General features: G+C 52.1%; 1 protein-coding gene across 1 annotated transcript; it reads left to right on the top strand.

The window, feature by feature from the left end:
• The first annotated feature begins 15,084 nt into the window (after window positions 1-15,084).
• Window positions 15,085-17,750, top strand: LOC147663545 (uncharacterized). The gene has a single exon (XM_086950373.1). The coding sequence runs from the start codon at window positions 15,404-15,406 to the stop codon at window positions 16,412-16,414; it is 1,011 nt and encodes a 336-aa protein (XP_086806499.1). The 5' UTR covers window positions 15,085-15,403; the 3' UTR covers window positions 16,415-17,750.
• Window positions 17,751-24,002: the final 6,252 nt, after the last annotated feature.

Here is a 24,002-nt window from a genome sequence, read left to right as displayed (position 1 = left end):
CATATGTTTGATTGCTCCCCTTATTTCAGCTATAGTGATAGCTTGACCCAGGGTCTTGGCGTCCTCCTCCTCTATCTGCGGTAGCGGAATCCCCGTCAGGTAGTTTTCTATATCTAGCGTAGTCGCCTCCAGGTGACTCTGATATAGCGTTGTATAGTACCTCAGGAAGCGCAAGATGATCTCAGATTGAGAATAGAGCATACTCCCTGAGCCCGATTGGATACTCAGGACTGGGGACCCCCCTGTCCTTGGGTTCGCCATCCTTGCCAGGAGCGTGCCTACCTTATCCCCCTCAGCATGTACCTTTGCCCTATACTGCTTAAAATCGTAACTACGCAACCTTTCAGTCTCAGTGGCCACGAGCTCCCTAGCTGCCAGAAGCTGGTCCTGCAACTCCCTTTGTTCTGGTCTTTGCTTCTCAACCCCCCCGCAGCGCCTCCTCTGCTTTCTTGACATCATTCAACACTACTGTCCTTTCTCCCACATGTTTACTGATACACAACCCTCTCATCACCACTTTAAATGCATTCCATTCCATTCCTCTAGCAGAGGCCGAGTTCATATTTACAGCAAAATATTGTTCAATACCCTCCTGGATATCGGCTCTAAAGACTTGGTCCTCTAGAGTGTCTGGGCGCAATCACCAGGTGGGAACCTCTGCCCTCACATGCTGCCATTGAAAGGATACCAACTGCGGGTTATGGTCCGAGATCATCCTCGCCAAATACTCTGAGTGTGTCGCCAAGGGTGCCAGTGTCTGGGTGCATAAGATAGTGTCAATTCTAACATGCAGATCGTGAAGAGCAGAAAAGAAGGAATAATCCCTATCCTCCGGGTGCTGCACTCTCCATATGTCAGTCAACCCCCATCCGCTCTGCCAATCCACTCTCTTCTTCGCTATCTTGCGAACCTGGGAGTCCCCCAACGGGGCGTGCGACCTATCTAGTGCTACATCTGTAAGTGAATTAAAGTCTTCACCCAGAATCACTTGGCCTGATAGGAGATGTGCCAGTTTCCCGGAAATGACGTAAAAAAATCTGGGTTGGTCTGTGTTCGGTGCGTATGTGCTACACAATACCACCTCTCTGTCATACAATCTCCCTGTTACCACCACATATCTACCCTTAGGATCTATCACAGTATGAGCAACCTTGAACGGGATCCCCGTCCGCACCCATATTAAGACCCCCCCGGCGACCGCAGAATAAGCAGTGCCAAACACCGTACCCCTCCACCTCCTCTGTAACGCAGCACATTCTTGTTTAGTGAGATGGGTCTCCTGAAGCAACGCTATCTAGACTCCCCTTCTTATCAAATATGCATGTACCTTGTGACGCCTTGACATAGTATGTAACCCACGTACGTTCCATGTAATACATTTCAACTCAGGTAATGGTCCCATTACAGCTTTCCCCGGCAACTCCCTCCCTTTTGATTCGTAGACCACACCAGCGCTGCCAAACCCCAAACACAAAACATCCCGAAAAACTTCCTTGACCCTCTCCCCCAGAACAGGTCCCAATAACTCGTTATCAGTCCCCATCCAAACTACCCTAACACATCACACAATACTATCCTGCAGTAGCCACTACAGGCCGCCTTAAGGGCGATGGGGTAGTGGTCCGACCCCGATGGGTGGCAGCTCCCGCGCCCGACCCCATCCCTCAACATCCTGCAATAATAAGGCACATTCAGAAAGTTCACAATTGTTACCAGGCCTTCCAATATCACCACACTCAGGTCTTTAACCATGAGACTGAAACAGATAGAAGCAACCTACAAATCATCAGCCGATCTGGGTGTCACCTCAGGTCCTTTGGTACTATCATCTTCCGATACCTCAGTGCCTGAACGTCTCCTCTCTTCTTCCGAATCCGTCCCCTTTGCCGAGTCCTCGTGCTGCGAACCAGTTATCGTCGCTGTAGCCGCCAAAGCACCCTGTTTATCTGTCGCCATCTGTGCACGTTGCAACTCCTTTTGTATTCTGTTTTTCTTGCGGAGGCGCTGTGATTGGCGCATCCGCGGCGGCTTAGGCACTCCTCCTTCACCCTTTGCCCTACGATCCGTGCCTGCCCTGTACCTCTCTAGCCAAGACCAAGCGTCCTCAGGTGTCAGGAAAAAACTGCGTTGACCCATCCAGTATCACCCGCAGTTTAGCTGGAAAGAGCAGCGAATATTGTATGCCTTCATCCCTAAGCTCTTTCTTAACAGACAAGTACGAGGCCCTACGCCTTTGTATCTCTTGGGTATAATCTGGGAAAATTGTCACAGCGCTATTGTCTACCTGGAAAGGACCAGTTGAGCGTGCATTTTGGATCAGTAGATCCCTGTCTTTATAGTGGAGGACTCTGGCCACCACGGGGCGGGGAGGGCGGCCCGGTGCGGGTGGCTTGGCTGGGACCCTATGTGCCCTCTCGAGTGTAAAGAAAGGAGAGAGGCCCACCGGGGCGACGGTAGTCTTGAACCAGTTCTCCATATAAGCAACCATGTCTGTTCCCTCAACATTTTCAGGCAGGCCTACAACCCTGACGTTGTTGCGCCGATTACGACTTTCGGCATCCTCAGCCTTCTTTTCCTTAGTACATCGTCCAACTTACGTTCTACCGTGACCACCGCTGGTTTGAGGTCCTGAAGGATCAGTTCCGAGTCCTTGACCCTATCCACTAATTTCAAGTGATCTGCTCTCAGAAGCCCCAGCCCCGTCGCGACTTGAGTAATGTCCTGGTGGAGGGATTCCTTTGTTGCCGTGATGGCCTCCAGGATTTGATCAAGACGTTTGTTTCGTCTCTGTTCTGTGGACGTTGTGTCAGCGTCTTCTCCGCCTCCATGTGCCCCGCGGGGTCCATATCGTCCTCCTTCCTACTCTTGGGCTTCATGCCTTGTAGGCACGTGGCCCTCCTCCTCGTCAACCGACTCCGTCCAACTTAACACAGCCTTCGGCCACTACCTTCGTAGTTAAGAATAGAGACTCGGCCTGCGTAGCCCACTGGATAACTACAATACGCAGGGTATCAGTCTGTAGCCTCCACTCCTCTCATTGGTCACTGAAGCGGCGTACCCCACCACCTTTCTCACTGCACAGTCTGGAGCCCCCAGCCACACAGATCCCAACACGCCGTTGTGGTTTCCCGGTCACAGTGCCTCTCTCCCGGTTATAGTCCGCTTCAGCCGCCACTCTGCTCCCTGATCAGCCCCTGCTGCCCGCCAGGGAAGGACCCCAGATCTCCGCACCAGCACACACTGAATCACACTGATCGGGCCGCCACCTCACCCCAGGTGTATCAGCGCGATGGATCCAGGCTGGTCACTTGCTGCTCCTCTCTGCACTCCAGTGCCTCTGATTGTCACATTCAGTGAAGTGAAGGCCGCCCCCCACAGCTCGCCACCGCCACTCCTAGGCGTCACCGTGGTCGCTCCTCGCCCCCAGCACATCAATCAGCCCCTCACTGCCCCCGGCTGCCCAGCGCCACGAGCCTGCTCCCACCCCCACCTCCGCAGCGCCAAGACCAGGCCCGCAGCACTGCACTCACCGGCGGCCCCAGGAAAGGACCCGCATCCGCTGCAGCACCAGTCGTCCCGCACCGGAGCTCGCCAGTGCCCGCTCCGCAGTCCAGTGCACTTCCGGCCCCCAAGCGTCTGTTTCAGGGCCGTCATGGACACACCGCCCTGCCGGATCTCTCAGAATATTATAAGGGCCCCTTCAGCCGCACACTCGCCCCAGCTCCTCCGCCGTTAAAGGATCGCTCCGCGGATCCGTCAGTGCCCCGCTCCCGGGCTGCTCCGTTCTCCTCGGCACTATCGGACTGGGGTCGTTAAGCCGCGGCCATCACCAGCACGGGCGCCATTTTGAGCCCACTAGTGTCTCAGCAGCTCCTCGTCCGGGGTGATTCGTTGTCCGCCACAACCGGCAGCCGCCTCCAGTAATTGTGCGTAGCGGCGGTCCGCCTGCCTCGCCCCCTCCACAGTCCTCAGCAGGTGTGAACCCCCGCTCACATCCAAGCAGGAGCCACGGACTAGCTCCCCTGGGCGAGTCCGGCTGCCATCTTTTGCCGCTCCTCCTATTGCACCCACGGAGACAAGACCTCCCCGCAGGGGCCCCCCGGAGACACCAAATTTCTCCCCGATGAACAGGAAGGCCTCCGAACACCTTCTGACGTCCGTTTCAGCCAATTTGCCCGTTACCCAGGCTGTTTTCAGGATAACCGGCGGGATCAGGGACGGAGCTCACCGCTCACGCCACCTCCGCCATCGGCGTCCAAACCACGCCCCCCATGGAATTCACATGTTATTCACCACATAGAATGCGTGTGCTGCTTGGGGAAGGTGCTAGCCTTCCACTAACAGAATAATGCTCAGGGCGCCTCTCCGGCTCCAACAACAGGGCAATCCTCGAGACAGGACTATCTCATTGTACTCACGCGCGATCCATGTTTGCTTATGAAAACACAAATCATCATTAGACAACAGTATAGTTGGGAATTCAGGCAGGTCTGCACATCTTTCAGCATGCAGAGTTTTTTGTTTCCGACCCTACACATCTGTCTTTGTGAAACCACCCACCCCTCCCCAGGTGGTGCACGAGTGTCATCTGCCCAATGACGCGTGAAGCACTGAAAACTGAACTCTGCACAGCCCAGAATGAGCCAACTAGTGAAGCCATTTATGCCTGGCACTATGGAGAGCACTTACTTTGTGTCACAAATCACAATAAGTGTCAAAGGTGAAGGAGGCGCTCTGTGATGGGCTCAGGGAGGTCTGAGTGAATACGTGCCCTCTCTCAGTGCAATGTGCGCAGGACACCTAATCATTATGATGGCCCCTCGGTGCCAAGAATCACACAAAGCGACTGAGACTCGAGGGCCCCCTGGGGACATGCTCCCAGGATCCGAGATCACACCAGCAGCAGAGGGTGCGCTGGGATCCCTTATATATGGATGGGGCTGTGCTCACAGCACAGAGCTGAGGGGCGGCTCTGCGTGAACCTTGTACTTGCAAGATGTAAACACTGCGCTGATGACCAGTGTTTGAGGGGGTGGGAGACTGGGGGGGGGGGGGGGTCTCTGGGATCAGCCTGGCTGCCACTCTAGGGTCCGTTAGCAGAAAGAAAATTCCTTGCTCCTGAATTGCAGAGTGTGATTCACGGACTCTGGGCCGCTCTCAGCGGTCAGTCTGACCCGGCTCCCTCGATGCTCGTCAGGAGGGGAGCAGCGACCCCCGGTGCATCATTACAAGACAGCGGCAGACGGGACCACTCACCCCAGGCAGGAGCCAATCTATGTCCGCCGGGTCACGAGAGTCACCGAGGAGCTCGGGGTGAGTAACAGAGACCAGGCCGCCCTTACCAGAAGCCACCACATCAGGGGCGGAGCTTCCATCGGTGCAGCGGGTGCAGTGGCACCGGGGCCCAGAGGCATGAGTGGCCCACAGATCCCTGATATTTTTTGCATGTAACAGTTCACACAGTGGCGGGGGGGGGGGGGGTCTTTCCTTCCTTGCATTGGGCAGGGTCCGTGACACACTGCGTCCACCAGTATTGCAAGCCCCGCCCCCTGTGCAGGTAAGTGCTTTTCAAGCGGACATTGAAACTCTGGGAATCCCTTCACCTGGTTTCTTTGTTGGCGGTGGGAGGGGGAGGGGGTGGGAGGGTTGCCCGTTGCCCTAGGACTCTTGTCTGAAAAAGTGTCAGAAACCTGCTGAGTGGCAGGGGCCGCCTGCAGACTGTGCCTCCTGGGATACTGTGCTCGGCTACAGGAGTCTTCAGTCCAATAATGTTGAGCATTATCGGCCCTTTCACTGATCGATCACCACCCTTAAACTCACCTGATAAGGCAATAATCAATTTGAACTCCTCTTGCCCAGAGAGTAAAATGTTCGACAGAAAAAGTGCACGGAGGACTACTCTGATCAACACTATGACCATACCCCGCCCACACGACCCCCCTTAAATGGTATGCATCTAAACATACCTAGCGATTCCATCACCCGTGTATTACACCCTCTTGTATCACATAGTTCATAGTATCAATAAATATCCCCTTTCATGTACCACTTAGTTGTGTATGTTGTCCACAAATCTACGAAGATTTAACTAACCACCTCCTACGCTTGCCACACTCCCCTTCCCATAGCATGTCCTGCGGAAGATCCTCTCACCCCAACAGTTGCCCGCTCACTGCCGTCTCCAACATTCGGGTTCGCGCTCCCGTGTCGCCGCCATCTTGCAGTTTGGCTTGCTGCCCACAGTCCCGAAAGCTGCGCATGTACAGGTCGTGCAGCGAACCTGTCCAGCCCGAAGAAGTCTCTTCCTGTAACGAAGTATAAAGCTTCCAAAAAAAGATGATAGACAAATCCAGGAGTGAAGAGAAATGAAGTTTATTCCATGTAAAATGGCATCTCCACGGGAGCACCACTGCCTCTGAGGATGGCCAACAGCTTACTGTCTAAAACCACCACTGTAGCTCTGCACGATAGATCATCCTCGCGAGATGCATCTTCAAACATAAACATATGTTTGAAGATACATACACTCTCGAGGATGCAACAGTGGAGCGTGCATAACATAAGAGGGAGCAAAACATAGAACTCATTAACAAAGGATGGAAGAAGCAGAACGTGAATGTCATAGAACACATTACATAACAGTGGCATCATGTACAAATAGAAAAGGAAGAAAGACTATACTTTCCACTTCCACGGCGCCGGCTGAGCGTGGCTCCCTCAGTCTAACTTTGCTCACTTGCTCAACCCATTCTTCCGATACCCTCGATGCGCCCATAGATGTGATAACTCGATGTACCTGCCAGGACCTGTCGAGTGGGCGGTGGAAAGCAGATGGGATTAGCATGTAAACATTACTGTGACGTCTCTGAATTGTGCCTGTTGTAATCTGGAATCACCCAATGGTTTACGCGTAATAACACAGATCACGCGACGAAATTAAGAATGCCTCTTACTTTGAATTAACGTACTGTGAACAGCTCTATTAGGGCTTGGTAGGGCTGTCACCCTTGCAGACGCATATGTCCAGTGTGCAACTTCCGTTTTCAAATATATTTTTACAAACAAACTTTTTATATTATAGGAAAAAAGGTACTATGCATTACTGTACATTTCCTGAATGTTCTATGAAATCGATCAAATTTTTAAATATTTGGCGCAAATTGTTCGTCGGTAGAATCGCTGTAGGTGGCATTCTATACTTCTTGCCTAGAGACTATTTTATTTCAGCACGGTGTATAAGGCGTTTGTTTTATCCTAATGGGTCGTTTATGTCACTCACTATGACACCTTTTCAAGATGGAAGTCTCATTTTGAAAACAAGCTGGGAGGGGGGAGGTCTCCAGAGGAGGAGGGGGCCCTAGGCAGAGAGAGCCACTGTCACCCGGTGTGAGGGCACAGAATGCCATAACGCTAAAAGGGGCGGGACTTAATAAAACACCCTGAAACGCCCCCGAATCGCGTCAAGGCGGGCCCTGAACTGAGTGACGCTCCTCTCCTCCAATTGCTGGCCAGCATTTACCAGGCCAGCCAATGGAGAAGAGGGGTGTGTTCAGACCCCCATACTACACACGTAAAATTTCGGCTCCGCCCACTGCTTACGCAGTGCGACGGTAGCCTCAACCTAAAAACGTACAAAGTACAAGTAGAGGTATAAAACTGCAATATATGGTAGACACTCAAGCACAAGCCCTTGCAAGAGGGTGTAGTGAGTGACTGCCCCTCCCTTCATGGGTCTGGGCCTCCACCCAGGGGCTGTCCTCATGGGGCGCACTCACTGTGTGCAGAGCAACTCCTGGAGCCTCTGTCTCTACAGCCATGTCCATAACACTGCGCAGGCGCACAGGCAATGCCCCTTGGTTTGCCCTCACCCCAATGGGGGAGGGATGTGGCTGGACCGGGGGCCTGGGGACTTAGTGGAGCCTATTCCCCCTCTTCCCGGTGCAGAACCTGGGCTGGAAAGGGCGGGGGTAAGGGGAGGGACTTGCTGGCAGCAGATGCGGACCCCGGCTTCAGCCCAGCCATCAATTTAAGAAGGAATGTGGCTGGGGTGGGGCAGCCGGCAGGGGATGCTGATGGCCGGTGGGGCTGAGGGCACGCAGGAATGGGGGGCAGAAGAGGGGGCAGGCCGGTGGGACGAGGGGGGGGGGGGGGGGGGGGAGGTTGTCCGTCCTCCGCCCTCGAAGTGACTGCTCTCGGGTTGAAAAGCGGTGCGGGGCCCAGTCAGCCTTTCATCCTTCCGAGGCCAGTTAAAGACGTTTCAAACTGTTGCAATATCAGCACCAAAGGGGGCGGGCGGGGCCTTGTGCTCAAATCTGTGGGGGAGGGGGGGACGAGTGATATTTATTTATTTATTTATGTATTTATGCGTTTTTATATAGCACGGACTTTACCCGAAGGTGTCAGAGCGCTTCACAATAGGAACAGAACTGAAACATGAGAACATTCCAAGTGAGCAAAATACAAAAGCAAACGTTACATTAAACGACGCAAAAATGGCAATCGTGAGCCAACAAAATACAAGAGGTAGCAAACGGTGCATTACAGGAGGAAAAAGTGACGTGTGCAGGCTACAAAAGCGTACAAAGTACAAGTAGAGGTAAAATACTGTAATATATGGAGGACACTCAAGCACAAGAACAAAGGTTACGTAGGCACTGGTGGCACTTGTGCAGGTATCGAAAACAAACAAATTTAAGAGGTAGAAAACAGAGTGTTACAAGATAAAGTGACGGGTGCATGTTACACACGAGTACCAAACACAGGTAGAAAGATAATACTGCAATAAATGGCAGGCTCTCAAACCACAAGAACACACTGGGAGGACACTTCCAAAGCCATGCAAAGTAGATTTTTCAATTATTAAAAGGGCTTCCTTCAGATAATAGAGAGGGCATGGATTACATTTGGAAGAGTCTTTGAAGGAGGAGAACTTTGAGGTCAGTTTTGAAGGCCTGGGAGGAGGTGGTGTTCCGGAGCTGAGGCGGAAGTGAGTTCCAGACTCTCACTGCGCTGTCTGAAAAGGATTGGGCCATCGATCTTTCCTTCTTGAAAATGGGAGGTTCCAGCAGTAGATTTTCCGCATTTCGTGATGGTCTAGAGCTTCCAGAGAGTTTCAGTTTATTCGCCAGGTAGCGCAGAGAGGAGGAGTGCAAGGCTTTGTGGGTGATACAAGCGTCTTGTAGATAGCTCTAGCCTCGAAGGGAAGCCAGCGGAGGGTGGATAACATGGGTGTGATGTGGTCGCTTCTTTTGGCCCCATAAATGAAACGAGCTGCTGAATGGAGAACAGACTTAAGGGGGGGATAGGTGGGATTTGGGGAGGCCAGTCAGAAGAGAATTGCAGTAGTCCAGTCTGGAGAGGACCAGCGATAGGACCAGGGTTTTAAGCTCATGTTCCGGGAAGAAGCGACGAATCCCCCAAAGAAGGCGCAGTTGGTATCGGGCAGACTTTCCAATAGAATTGATGTGGGAGAGTAGATTGAGTTTTTTGTCGAGTATGACACCAAGGGATTTTGTGCTGTCGACATTGATGGGTTTGTTGTTCAGCAGATTCATCTGGTCCATCCATGATTGAACCGGGGGAGGAGAAAGAGAGGAGGAGAGGAGGAGGAATTCAGTTTTGGAGGGATTCAGAATCAGTTAATGTGTTGACATCCAATTTTGAATGGAGTCGAGGGTAGAGTTTAGGACGGAGAGATCATGAGTGGAGGCAACCTTGAGGTAGATTTGAGTGTCGTCTGCGTAGAGATGATAGTTGACCCCAGATTTACTTAGGAGATTTCCCAGAGGTTCCAAATAGAGATTGAACAATGTGGGTGCAAGAATAGAGCCTTGAGGAACACCTTGACCTACCGCCAGAGAAGATGAAAGGCTGTTCGCTATTTTGATCATTTGGGATCTATCAGAAAGGAAAGAAGCAAGCCATTTAAGCACCGTGCTCCCATGCCCATTCTCTGTTGAAGAGTGTTGAGGAGAGTGTTGTGATTGACAGTGTCAAAGGCTGCCGAAAGGTCGAGGAGAATTAGAAGACAGGATCCCCCCGAGTCGAGGATCCTCAGAGCGTCATCAACCACTTGCAGTAGGGCTGTTTCAGTGCTGTAGTTTAGGATGAAGCCGGACTGAAACTTGTCAAGAAGATCATTGTCCTTGATATGACGAGAGAGTTGTTTTGCAACACATCTTTCTGTGATCTTCGCAAGAAAGGGTAGGTTAGTGATGGGGCGGAAGTTGTTGATGTCCTTCGCATCCGCAGTGGGTTTTTTAAGCAGAGGGGTGACCTGCCCAGTTTTGAAGGGAACAGGAAGGGAGCCTTGCCAGAGGGAGAGGTTGACCAGAGTGGTCCAATATAATAATTGTGGGGCTGAATTGTTGTTCTGGGGGGGCTGATTTGAGGGTGGGTACAAATGAGCAGAGTAGTGGGGAGGGCCCAGTGGGGAATCCAGGGCCCTTCATGGGTGAGGGATGGATGCCCTCCTCCACTCCCCATGCATCCCTCGCAGCGCCGCGCAGAATATGAGGCGGGGCAGAGGATGGGGGGAATGAGCGGTGAATGCCCGTGGATAGCCACGGGGGCACCCATTAGGATATGAGGGGGGAGGGGGGGGTTAATGGCAGGTTATTACGGAGGGGTGGGAGGGTCCGAGGCTCGGAGCTGCCGACTTTGGAGCCGGGGAGTGAACTTTGAATCTCGGTGCGCCTGAACATCCTGTGATCCTGGGCGAATGATAGATATATCTCCCAGAATACCTCAAAGAGGGGCTTTTAGAGTTCTTTGTGGTATTGAGTATTGTTAACTTGGGTCAGAGGCACAGCAGCTATTATTTATAGCACTTAGAAACTGTAATAGCATTGTATATAATAAGAAATGCAGGCGCGGTGCGTCCATTGGGGCGTTAGGAGCTCCTAATGGGCAGGCGGCGGGCGAATAATAACCGTGCCCTAAGAGGGCCAGGATTGGCTGAGAGGGGCTGGTGCCATTCCAGTGCCGACGTGGCGGGATCGGCTGTGGTGGGACCGGCTGTGGTGGGACCGGCTGTGGTAAGTAAGTTTTCCTGTTTATATTTTGTTTAACTCCCCGCTCCCCCCGACTTTCTCTGTTCCTCTGCATGTGCCCACCCTTCCCGCTCTGCCTCTCGTCTGACAGCATCAGTAGGTCGTTGTTACAGTTCTGTGCCGATGTCCGAGTGTGAAAGTTAAGTGACCCTGTCCGAAAGGCCGCGTGGCGTTATCTCAGTGGCACTGTGCTCCTGTCTGTCAGAAGCAATGTGACTGACTCTGCGCTGGTGTCGGTGTGTCCCTGTCCGCCATTGCGCCCCTGCTCCGGTGTCCGGTGCTTGACCACCTGCTAATTAATTATTTCCTGCTCCACTGTCAGTGCGTGGTTTCATTGAGGAGTGACGCAGCAGAAAAGACGAGAGAAACCTGCGAGTCAGGGGGCGCATACTGATCATTGTTTTGATGTGATTCTTTCTGGTGGCAGGTACGTGCATGAACTGCGAGTTAACAGAATGGATATTCTTACTGCGTGTGGGTGCGCGACTGAGGCTGCAGGCCAGCCATGCATACCTCAGTCTCAGTCTTTGTGTGTGCCAGCTGGTCACTCACAGCGGGTAGTGGTGCCACCTCACTGGAGAAAAATACCAGCCCATTATCTACTCACCGGAGCTCTTTCTTTTCCATTTTCATTTCCCTTCCCTCTCTCTGTCCTCTGACTTCTCCCACTTCCTTTCTCTTTGCGTCTCTTTCCATCCTGTCTTTTCCCTCTTCTGCTACTGCTGTTTGTACTTTCTCTTCACCTCTCATTTTCTTACCATTTTGGTATCTGCTCGTTTCGTTTCTCAAAAGGAGTGACGTTTGGGATAGAAAAGCTTCAGGACTTCACGCACCCCTCATTGTTACAGGCCTGGGAGGCCCTAGCAGCAGGACTCTGGCCTCTGGAAATGTGGCCATGCCATGTTGCACTTCTGCCAATACACATATCCACAGGCCGATCCCTGTCGGTCCCCTCACATGAGTTCAAGGGGTGGGATCCCCTGCTGAAGACGAGGGCCTACAGCCTGGCGACTACATGACCCTTCACCTAAGGCTACAGTTCCATTATTTTATTCTGGGGAAGGTTGTGTGCCGTCACGGTCTCCTGAATAGGTGCACAAAGCTCTCAATCGTTGTTTATCATCTTTACCGGGACATATTCAGTCTCCATCAGACCACAAAGGGTTTCATAATGCTAAGATCTCACCATAACTGAATAGTGTTGTGATCTGATACAAATATTGTGTTTCCGCTTGTCTGGCGAACAGGCTATTTGAGAACGTGTTTCAAATACAGAAGAGCAAATATACACTTTCATTGAGATGGAGGGATGGAAGATGGAAGGGAGGTTGACGAAAGATGGCTGGATGCTCTGGTGATTCGCCAGTGGTGGAAGGATAAATAGAGGAGAGTGTGTCCAGAAGGATGAGTGAATGTATACATGAATGAATGCTCCAAATGATGGACAAATGACTGGAAGAATTTCCAGTGAATAGATACATGGATGGATGAGCGAAGGGGAGAGTCTCTCGAGGGATCGATGGATGGATGAACAGATGAATGCAGTGGATGATAGAAACATGGATAAATGAATGGTGGATGATTGGGTGAACAATGCAAATGTCACCAGCCACCACTGAAGAAATGATCATTCAATCTACTCCTGTCAATATTAGTCTTCCGAGAACTGAAGCCACTGGTGCAGAGTAAAGAATCGCGCACAGGACCAAAAAGCTCCTTTTATCTTAGGTATACCAGTGATAAGCTACTGTAGATGCGGCGCTAATTTATGCATAAACAAATCAGTGCAGAGTCTAAAGCTTCTCTGCAGAGCCCGCCCCGGGCGCTGCCAAGGACCAACGCAGCAAGTTTTGATTTCACCGCATGTCCTCCTCCCACCAGCCAATGCTTCTTTTTCCTTTGCCTCATTCTCGATAAGTTTCTGCTTCCTTTCCTCCCTGCTCTCTGCCGACCCCTCTCGGGCACCAGTGGCACTTTGGGCCCCGGCACATATTTTCCACATCCTCATTGTTGGACCCTCAGCAAAAGAGAGAACAAGCATTTGCAATGCAATTGTTCTCGCATTTTCGCGAGTTTGAGCTATTGACATTGCAAATGACAATGCCTTTTATTTATCTTTTAAAAACAAAAAAAAAGCCCTTGTCATTTCCAGTGTCATTAGGTCAAACTCGCGTAAATGCGAGACCTATTGCATTGCAAATGCTTGTTGAAACAGCTGTCCGCATTGTGCAAAGCCCGTTGAAAGGTTGTGAAATAAAAACACGTAAAGATATATTTGTTAATTAAATAACACCTTTCGCCTTCCATTCACCCGTGCTGTCTTAAAGCCCAGAACAAAGTCTGCTAAACCTGGATTTAACAGGGTCTCCGCCTGCCCTACTCCAGCCCCCTTTAATGCTTCACAAGGTGGTGCCCCCCCCCCCCCCCTTCCCCCATGCCAGCACTGCACAGGGACCCTCATCTTCCAGCTTAAGACAGGAAAGTTAGGATCCAATTACAAAGTTAAGGAGGGAGGAGGGGGGGGGGGGGGGGGGGGGTTAACCAGGCGGCCCGGGAGGGGGTTTGCAAGATAAGAAGGATGGAGCCTGGCCGGTTCGGGTGCATTGGGCGTTCCGCCACATCTGGGGGAGGGTGAGGGGGGGAGGGGTGTTGCGGCGGCAGGCGCTATAGGAGAGCATGGCTTGGCGGCATCCTTAAAGGGGCGGGATTCTCCTTGCAGACCTTGTTTTGTAAAGCTGCAGGAGAGGCCCAGCCACAGGCCGGATAACCCCGGCCCCGCTCCGCCTCTGCAGGCCCGCCCAGCCTGGGCAGAGCTGCTCTCACTCCTCGGGCTTCCTGCTCAGCTGAAGACGCCTCTGCCTGCAGACTGAGCCTGCCTCCTGCCTCTGCCTCTCCCTGCAGACTGAGCCTGCTTCTGCCTGCGAGCTGAGCCTGCCTCCTACCTGTGCCTCCGGGCTGAGCCTGCCTTCTGCCTCTGCCTGCGGGCTGAGCCTGCCTTCTGCCTCTGCCTGCGGGCTGAGCCTGCCTCCTGCCTCTCCCTGTGGGCTGAGCCTGCCTCCTACCTCTGAGCTGAGCCTGCCTCCTGCTTCTGCCTGCGAGCTGAGCCTGCTTCTTGCCTCTCCCTGGGGCAGAGCCCAGGGAGCAGAGCTGCTCTCACTCCTCGGGATTCCTGCTCAGCTGAAGACGCCTCTCCCTGCAGACTGAGCCTGCCTCCTGCCTCTGTCTGCGGGCTGAGCCTGCCTCTTGCCTCTCCCTGTGGACTGAGCCTGCCTCCTGCCTCTGTCTGCGGGCTGAGCCTGCCTCTTGCCTCTCCCTGTGGACTGAGCCTGCCTCCTGCCTCTCCCTGTGAGCTGAGCCTGCCTCCTGCCTGCGGGCTGAGCCTGCCACCTGCCTCTCCCTACGCAATGAGCCTGCCTCCTGCCTCTCCCTGCGTGCTGAGCCTGCCTCCTGCCTCTCCCTGCGTGATGAGCGGCGCCTGCCTCCTGCCTCTCCCTGCGTGCTGAGCCTGCCTACTGCCTCTCCCTGTGAGCTGAGCCTGCCTTCTGCCTCTGCCTGCGGCCTGAGCCTGCCTCCTGCCTCTCCCTGTGAGCCTGCCTCCTGCCTGTCCCTGCAAGCTGAGCCTGCCTCCTGCCTCTCCCTGTGAGCTAAGCCTGCCTTCTGCCTCTGCCTGCGGCCTGAGCCTGCCTCCTGCCTCTGCCTGCGGGCTGAGCCTGCCTCCTGCCTCTCCCTGTGAGCCTGCCTCCTGCCTCTGCCTGCGGGCTGAGCCTGCCTCCTGCCTCTGCCTGCGGGCTGAGCCTGCCTCCTGCCTCTGCCTGCGAGCTGAGCCTGCCTCCTGCCTCTGCCTGCGAGCTGAGCCAGCCGCCTGCCTCTGCCTGCGAGCTGAGCCTACCTCCTGCCTGTCCCTGCAAGCTGAGCCTGCCGCCTGCCTCTGCCTGCGAGCTGAGCCTGCCACCTGCTTCTGCCTGCGAGCTGAGCCTGCCTCCTACCTGTGCCTCCGGGCTGAGCCTGCCTTCTGCCTCTGCCTGCGGGCTGAGCCTGCCTCCTGCCTCTCCCTGTGGGCTGAGCCTGCCTCCTACCTCTGAGCTGAGCCTGCCTCCTGCTTCTGCCTGCGGTCTGAGCCTGCCTTCTGCCTCTGCCTGTGGGCTGAGCCTGCCTCCTGCCTCTCCCTGCGGGCTGAGCCTGCCTCCTGCCTCTGAGCTGAGCCTGCCTCCTGCTTCTGCCTGCGAGCTGAGCCTGCTTCTTGCCTCTCCCTGCGGGCTGAGCCTGGTGAGGCAGAGCTGCTCTCATTCCTCAGGCTTCCTGCTCAGCTGAAGGCGCCTCTCCCTGCAGACTGGGACAGGGGGACCCACAGGATGGCTGCAGCGACCCCCCTGATACCCGCCCACCACCATGGTGCCCGGGTGTATGTGAGGAGGGTCCTGGAAGAGGCCTGTGAGCGGCTGCTGCGGCGCCTGAGGGAGGAGGATCTGCCCACAGAGGAGGACAAAGTGGCGGAGTGTGACGGGGTGCAGCGCTGCGCTGATCAGTTGCTGACCAGATTCCGCAGCTTGAAGGCCCCCCGAGACCCCCAGGCGTTGGCCCGCCTGTTCTCGGAGACCTGCGGCTGCGACCTGCTGCCCCCCGGCGTGCTGCAGGCCCTGGCAAAGAGACCGATTGACTACTCGAACCACGAGCCGGTGGTGCGCATCGTGCAGAAGGTGGACTTGCGCGAGGAGAAGCTGGCGGCCTTCGTCACCGACGACTGGAGCCTGAGCCAGAGCCTCTTCGCTGAGATCATGGGCCTCCTGCAGGGCCGGCACTGGGACCGCCTCAGGGTCCGGCGCGGGTACCTGGCACAGTTCACAGGAGCCGATAAAGAGCCCCGCGGGGCACCTAACCCAGAAATGAAACTGGGCGGAGGCGGAATTAGTTCTGACCCGGAAGTGCATGGGTCTAAAGGAACCAAAACAAAGGGTGATCCTGACCCGGAAGTAGACGCGTCCGCTGCCACACAGGGGCAGCGCGTGGACCTGGCCATCGGCGACAGACGGACAAAACTCGGGTTTTACATCGAACTGAAGAAGAACCCGAAGGACAAGAAAGCTCTACAGGGCGGCAGGGACAAACTGAGGGCCATCCTCAGCGCGGAGAGTGTGAGCGCCCCGGGGAGCTTTAACACCATGGAGGAGAACAGAGTGTGCTACCAGATCATCTTTTACACCCACGACGAGCTCGGCAGGGGGGCACAGCGCCCGGAAGAGATGGAAAAGTTACTGAGCAAACAGAGCAGCTGGACGCATGTGATAGATTGTTACGATGAAGCATGGAAACTGCCCAGAAGGGAGGTCGGTGCCTGCATCATGGAAGTCAGACCTGATTTCTGATTTATGCGCCTGTAGATATGCATTGATGGTCGCATGCACACCCTGTTAATCCTTAAGCTATACACCAAGATTCCAACTGCAGTGTGCGGCGTGCGGCACCGGTGTCACGCTCTTCCCATGCCCGTTGAATAATAAGAAAACGCACCGATGAACACTTTGTTCAACTGATGTGAGGTGCACCACCTCGAACCCGCGTCACACGTGCAGTTGAAGAGTTAAAAAGACTGTGGATCCCGACATCTTGGACTTTGGTATTCGAACTCTCAGGAAGAACTTGATCAAACGATGAACTTTGGCAACCCTTTGTGCATTAACTCTTTCGGTGCTCATGACAAGCTCAGCTCGGGGATAATTCCCCTCCTGTGCGGGGCGTTCCATTAAGTGGGTGGAGTGGTGACGAGCTCAGCTCGTCATGAGCACAGCGCCACCGTGCAACATGACGAGCCGAGCTCCTCACAAGCACCGCGGCGCTGCGCGTGGCCCCCCCTCCTGCCCCCATCGCGGAGGAATTAGCCCCGCGGTGAAGGGGGTTAACTCATGTTTTACATGGACATTCACTCATACATTCACTATTTTATTTTTGTAAGTGAGGCGAGGTCTGCATTTCTCAGTGTCGTGCGGGTGGGTGAGTTATTCATTTGGTGTTATTTGGAGTCATTTATTCGTGGCTCGCAGAGTTCATGGTTCCATATTTTGTTTATTTCCCTGTTTGAAAAGGGCTGGGTTCATGGGGCATTAATTATCCTGACGTTCAGAGGTGTGGGGTGAGGCAGAGCATTTATAAAAAAGATGTGAACGGAGGGGCACGTTCGCCAGATTTGACGGTGTGAGAGTGTACATGCACTAGGTAAGGTTAACATTATCACATTCAATGAACAAAGCGGTGTGTTTGTTTTGGCAGAGAGTAAAGGTCCAGGAAGCCTCTGCAGTTACATATTGTGTTGCATATATTTTGCCTGAGAGTGGCAGCACTTGTTTCTCGGCCAGTATTAATCCAAAGAGGGGTTTTTAACCAGGGGGAGTTTGGATTAAACTATGCTACTTCTGATGGGACGTGAATAAAACATGAAAGTTCTGAATACTTATTGTGCAACTCGTTTGAACTCTGGAGAAAATGGATAAGGATTTGATTAAAATGTTGAAAAAATTATGAGAGAAGTCAGTTTAAAAGGTTTAAAGAGTTTCTTAATGTCGCCGCGTGGGTAGTGACGCGGGTTCGAGGCTGCGCACCCTGCATCAGTCGAACAAAGTGTTCATGGGTTTGTTTTCGTATTATGCGCCTGCAGATGCAGGTCTTCTGTGCCTCGAGTCAGATCAGCGTCTGTAGCTAACTCCAGATTTGGTGTATCATAGGGATCACTGGCCTTCTTAAAGCTGCTGCACAGAAGTACTGTGTCGTCCCTTTTCAGCTTGCAGGCTCCATGACCCAAGTCACCAAGCATTTACAATGCAATAGGTCTCACATTTGGGAGGGTTGGAGCTATTGGCATTGTAAACGATAATGCCTTTTATGTGTTTTGAAAACTTTCAAGTGGTGTGTAAACAAGCACTTTGTACTTATAGTAGTTGTTTACGAAAGCAAGGCTGGCAGTAACTGTGCATCTTTTACAGCCAACCTTGCTTCTCATAAGCAAGGACTATAAGTGCATAGTGTGTGTGTACGCACCGCTTGCAGGTTTTCTAAACACGTAAATAAAAGGAATTGTCATTTACAACGCCAGAAACGGTCGGTGGGGGAGTGCTGCCGGGCGGTGACGTGGGGCGGGGGAGGGGCAGGGTGGGGGGTAGTAAACTACAGAATACGGCCAAATACAGGTAAGTAAACATATACATTAAAAAGATTGTTGCACGCACTGCATCGCATTGGCAATTCAGTGCGCGCAACATTTGTTTTATTTATTTATATGTTTACTTACATGTATTTGGCCATATTCCGTAGTTTACTAACCCCCACCCTGCCCCTCCCCCGCCCCACGTCATTGCGCGGCAGCACTCCCACCATCGACTGCTACTGTACAACGCCAAGAGCCCAAACATTCGCAAATTCGAGACCTTTTGCATTGTAAATGCTTTTTTCTATTGTATTTCCTATTGTTAATCTTTTTAGTGTCTGTAAAGTGTAAATAAGAACATATTTAGTGAGATTTTCTGAGATGCTTTGTTTCAATTATCCAAATAGAGGTGGACGTGCCAACAAAGAACAGGTAGAGCCGAGACGGATCCGAGCCACGGGTCTGGCTTCACTCTGTTTCCCAAACTGTGGGTCCCTGCCCCTTTGTTTGTGGTGAGATGATTTTTGGTTGCCACAAAAGTCTAACCAATAAATAAGAAGGCCTTTAAATTCTGTATTTTTGTTACATTTGCTGGCTTCAAAGACGGGTTAAATGTCAGGATATGTTTTTTTAACTAATTGCTGCTTCTTTTTAGGTTTTGCCTGGCGAAAGCTGCGCTCTGCGCAGCTTTTTCGCGCAGGTGAAAACCTAATGAGTATAGTATGGGGCTTGTTAGGTTTTGCCTGGCGAAAGCTGCGCTCTGCGCAGCTTTTTCGCGTAGGCGAAAACTTAATGAGTATAGTATGGGGCTTGGAATCCGCCCCCGTCTTCCATTGGCTAGCTCCATAAATGAAGGCTAGCCATTGGAAGACACGTTTGTCCGTCAATGCAGGACCAGATTCGGGGGCGTTCCAGAGAATTTTTGGCTTTTGGCTACGTCACGCTACGTCAGCCGAAAGCCACAAATTCTCGGGAACGCCCCCGAATCTGGTCCGGCATTGCCGGCACCCGCCTTCCTGCTCGGGGCCGTGAGAAGGAGCCCGCAGCCGCCGCCCCGTCTTCGGCGAGGCCCCGGAGAGGAGGAGCCTCGCCCGACGCCAACCGGAGGAGAACCAGCGGAACACTGGAGAGACCGGTGAGTCCTCTCCCGCTGTCATGGCGCCCCAGTGCACTGTGGGCGTGCTCGCCTTTCCCGCCTGCTCTCGCTGAATTCCCCACCCCTCCCTCGGAACTGAAGCCTTTGCCCGGTATGTTTTTCTCATTTTTGTGAGTGCTTGCTGTCTTCCCCCGCCCCCCCTCCCACTGTCCGTGTGCCCTACCGCCCCCCCTCCCGCTGTCTATGTGTGCCCGTTCCCGCACCCCCCCTCCCACTGTGTGCCCGTTCCCTCCTCCCCCTGTGTCTCCAGCATTTTAATGCTTGTTGGGCTTGTTTTGGTAGGACAAATGTTTGTTTTGGGCTTCTTTTGAAAGTGAGTGGGGCCGGGAAGCCATTGCTTGCCTTGTTCCATGTGTCAGAGTGTGTGCCCTGAGGGAGGAGTCGGGGGTGGAGGGCTGAATCCCCTCTCCGGGGTCAATAGGGGAGGATTTGACACCCTAGCAGCTATATAATATGTCTCTGAGGTGGGTTTCATGATCCGTCTCGTCTCTCCTTGTTAATTGATGTCAACAAGTGTAGCTAAAAGCCTTTAGGGACCGCCGGAAGTAAGTTTCCAGTGCATTTTAGTGTTCGTTATTTTTCCCCAACCACTTGCTTTAATTTGCAAGGTAAGTCAGTAAAAGAAAACCAAGCCCGTGCCCGATCTTGAGTACTTTTAAATATGGAATTGTTCGCATAATCCCTGATGCAATAAGTTCCTCTTCCGGTAATACAGTCTCGCAAGTAAAATTGTCTCTTACCTGTGGTTTCTGCAAACAGTAAAAGCTGTCATTACCCCTATACAATCTCACCATGACTATGCCATTGGGTGCTCCTTCAGAGTACCGTACCTACTACTGAGAGAATTCAAAATGTGGCAGCCAGATGGCGCAAAATCTACAAATGCAATATGACCTCCCATATGGCCCATTTCTACTTGTATTGGCTCATAGTATCTAGAAAGATCGCCTTTAAAGCAATGTGTGTAGCTCACTGAGCAACCCTTAACAGAAACTGTACTTGTATCACCAAACAATAACTTTATGCTCAGGATTTGCACCGTTACTGTCTGCTCCTCCATTCAGAACAAATAATCCAACTTGTAGGACATCTGTGCAGACGGCCAAACTCTGAATTTCAGTGCCTGCTACACTAATGCATGTTGACAGTCTCCTACAGTTTCCAAAGTACAAAAGACTTAATTAGCAGTTCCGTTTACTAGAAACACAATACAATGTCTGACTTGTACAAAGGGTAAGTAGGTATGCACGACTGCAGTTCCTCAAACTAAACTCCACACCTTATCTGAAGCATGTCTTCGAACCACGCGCACCTCAACTCATCCCTCATAGCTCATTCTACAGCCTTGCACCTAGGACCCAGTGAGAATCGAAGTGCTTCGTGGCCTCGTCAAGCCTATGAAGCACTATACACATGTAACAGTTCACTACAGTGTAGCCACTGCTTTGATATGTTTAGATTAAGCACTGCTCTAATATTTGTATAGAAGGTTTTGGCCATAATGCGTTCAGCATAATGGCAACAGTGAGTTTCCATGGACAGGTAAGATATAATCTGTCATAGGTCGTTTTTCAGTGCTGCAGTTACATGCCGGTGGGCCTCACTGTGTTTCCACTGGAATTGTTTTATACCTCTGGTCAGTGGCAGAAAAACCCTAAGTGAAATAGTTCTCTGGTAGTTTAGGCATTGCCCCACCCATGTGCCACATTTGTCTTTCCAGCATAAATGAATTGAAGCACCCATCACTTTCAAAACACACCACAGCGCTTATTTTATGCAAAGTCACTCAGCACGTTACTACACTTGCTTCACGCATACACTAATTTGCACACACCACTTTACAGACACTGATCACATACATACTCGCCAAGAAATATTTTATACAGACCATTGACGTCACTTTCGGTGTAGATATTTTCCTTTAAATTAGCAACATTTAGGCACCTTTTTTTGTCTGATGCTCTGACTGGCATTATGGTTTTATTTCTGTAGTCTTTTTATAGTCCACTTCCACTCGGTACTCGTTTTTTGTGAATCATTGCCGTCATTTTCTCTGGCAGGTTGATAAGTGACTGAGAGGATATTTGTGGTCCGCTGTTTCCTACCATTGTCATGTTGGGGAAGAATTGTAAAGGAGGATTTGATTTCTAAATACAGTCAGAAATTGCTGTTATCGAGTAATGCTGGTTTCTAAAATCACCTCTTTCAGAACCCAGTTTACACCTGATTCTGGTCAATCAGGTTGCTTAGGTGTTGGTTGCTTTCCAACGAAGAACCTCTGGCAGATGTCTGTGCTGTGGCATTTCGAACAGGCCATCAGAATAAGCTGGGGTTTTGTTTGAGCGATAGGAGTAATTACTTTTACTTCTTAATTTTTCATAGTTGATAGGAGTTGAGTGATATGTTTATAATTCCTTAATTTTATTGTCATCTCTTGAATGCCTTATAGAAACTGTGAGCCATGTTAAGTGATTACCGAAGTCCACAAGCGCTCATTTGGAGTATGCTGAGAAATTGTCAGTATTTTCCATCTCATCTTTTGCGCAACCCCTAGGGATGCTAAGAGATTTTATTTTTTTTACTGATTTTTTGATGCACATGTGACCTTGCACCCATCCCGTTGCTCCCACTTGCTGTCCTCCCCCCTCAGTGCTTGTTCCCCTGGACCCCGTTGCTTGTGCTCGCTGTCCTGCCCCCCCTTGCTGTCCTGTTGTTGCTTGTGCTTGCTCCCCTGCCCCCCGTTGCTCGTGCTTGCTGTCCTCCCCCCCTCCTCATTGCTTGTGCTTGCTGTCCTGCCCCCTCGTTGCTTGTGCTTGCTCTCCTGCCCTGCTATTGGCATTGTAAATGAAAATGCCATTTATTTATGTTTAAAAAACAAAAACATAAATAAATAAAAATAATGGCATGAGCAATGCCAATAGCTCTAACTTTTACAAAGGCAAAACCATTGCATTGTGTCCCCGAAGTAACAGCCCTAAAGCAAGCAAGAAGTACGCCCCCCTCCCACCAATCCCTGTTAGGTAGTGGAAACTGTCCAAACTGGGGTGCAGACAGCCCCTCTCACCTTTCGGCCTGGTACCACTGCACCAGCCGCACTACTTTCCTACTGACCATTCTCCACTTCAGCCCCGTCTAAATTACATTTCATTTTTGTGACCCTTTTGCCTGCTTGTGCTTGTTTTCATGACCCTCAATTCAATTCAATTCAATTCAAATCAAATGATTTATATAGCGCGCTACATACCCAGAGGGTCTCAAGGCGCTTGGAGAAGGGTGGGGAATTACTTGTCGAATACCCAGGTTTTAAGTTGCTTTCTGAATGCTAGGTGGTTCTGAGTGAGGCGAAGGTGAGTGGGAAGTGAGTTCCAGGTTTTGGCTGCCAGGTAGGAGAAGGATCTTCCTCCCATGGTGGTTTTGTTGATGCGAGGTACAGCAGCAAGGGCTTGGGGGGAGGAGCGTAGCTGGCGGGAGGGGGTGTAGAAGGAAAGTCGTGTGTTGAGGCATTCGGGTCCAAGTACGTAAAGTGCTTTGTGTGCGTGGGTTAGGAGGCGGAATGTTATCCTCTTATTGACGGGGAGCCAGTGGAGGTTTTCAGGTGACCAGAAATGTGGTCTTTACGCGGAATGTCTAGTATGAGTCTGGCTGATGCGTTCTGGATGCGTTGGAGTTTTTTCTGAAGTTTTGCGGTGGTACCGGCGTATAGGGTGTTTCCGTAGTCCAAGCGGCTTGTAACCAGTGCGTGGGTGACCGTTTTTCTAGTTTCGGTGGGGATCCAGCGAAATGTTTTTTTGAGCATGCGAAGGATGTTGAAGCAAGATGAAGAAACGGCGTTGACCTGTCTGGTCATCGAGAGTGAGGAGTCCAGAATGACGCCCAGGTTCCGTGCGTGGTCCGTCGGGATGGGTGCTTTTCCAAGGGACTCTGGCCACCACGAGTCGTCCCAGGCGGAGGGGGGGGTACCTAGGATAAGGACTTCTGTTTTGTCGGAATTCAGTTTCAGACGGCTGAGCTTCATCCACTCGGCTACTTCTCTCATTCCTTTATGTAAGTTTGTTTTGGCGGTGTTAGGGTCTTTGGTGAGTGAGAGGATCAGTTGAGTGTCATCAGCATAGGAGATGATGTTGAGGTTGTGTTGGCGTGCGATGGCCGCGAGGGGGCTCATGTATACGTTGAAGAGGGTGGGGCTGAGTGAAGATCCTTGTGGCACGCCGCAGATGACTTCAGTGGCCTCTGACTTGAATGGTGGGAGGCGGACTCTCTGGGTTCTTCCGGCAAGGAACGAGGTGATCCATTCCAGTGCTTTTCCTTGGATTCCTATGTTTCTGAGGCGTTGTAACAGGGTGCTATGACAGACTGTGTCGAAGGCTGCGGAGAGGTCGAGGAGGATGAGGGCGACTGTGTCTCCATTGTCCAGTAGAGTTCGAATGTCGTCTGTTGCTGCGATGAGTGCGGTCTCAGTGCTGTGTTTGGCTCGGAAGCCAGACTGTGAAGAGTCTAGGGATTTGTTGGTTTCGAGGAAGGCGGCGAGCTGGTTGTTGACAGCTTTCTCGATGACTTTGGCCGGGAATGGAAGGAGCGAGATGGGGCGGTAGTTTTTGAGTTCGTTGGGGTCAGCTGTGGGTTTTTTCAGAAGGGCTCTGAGTTCGGCGTGTTTCCAGCT

Source organism: Lissotriton vulgaris, unplaced genomic scaffold (assembly GCF_964263255.1).
Source record: "Lissotriton vulgaris unplaced genomic scaffold, aLisVul1.2 SCAFFOLD_4253, whole genome shotgun sequence".
Taxonomy (NCBI): Eukaryota; Metazoa; Chordata; class Amphibia; order Caudata; family Salamandridae; genus Lissotriton; species Lissotriton vulgaris.
Note: the sequence above shows the minus strand (reverse complement) of the source record. Positions and strands in the feature narration are given on the sequence as shown.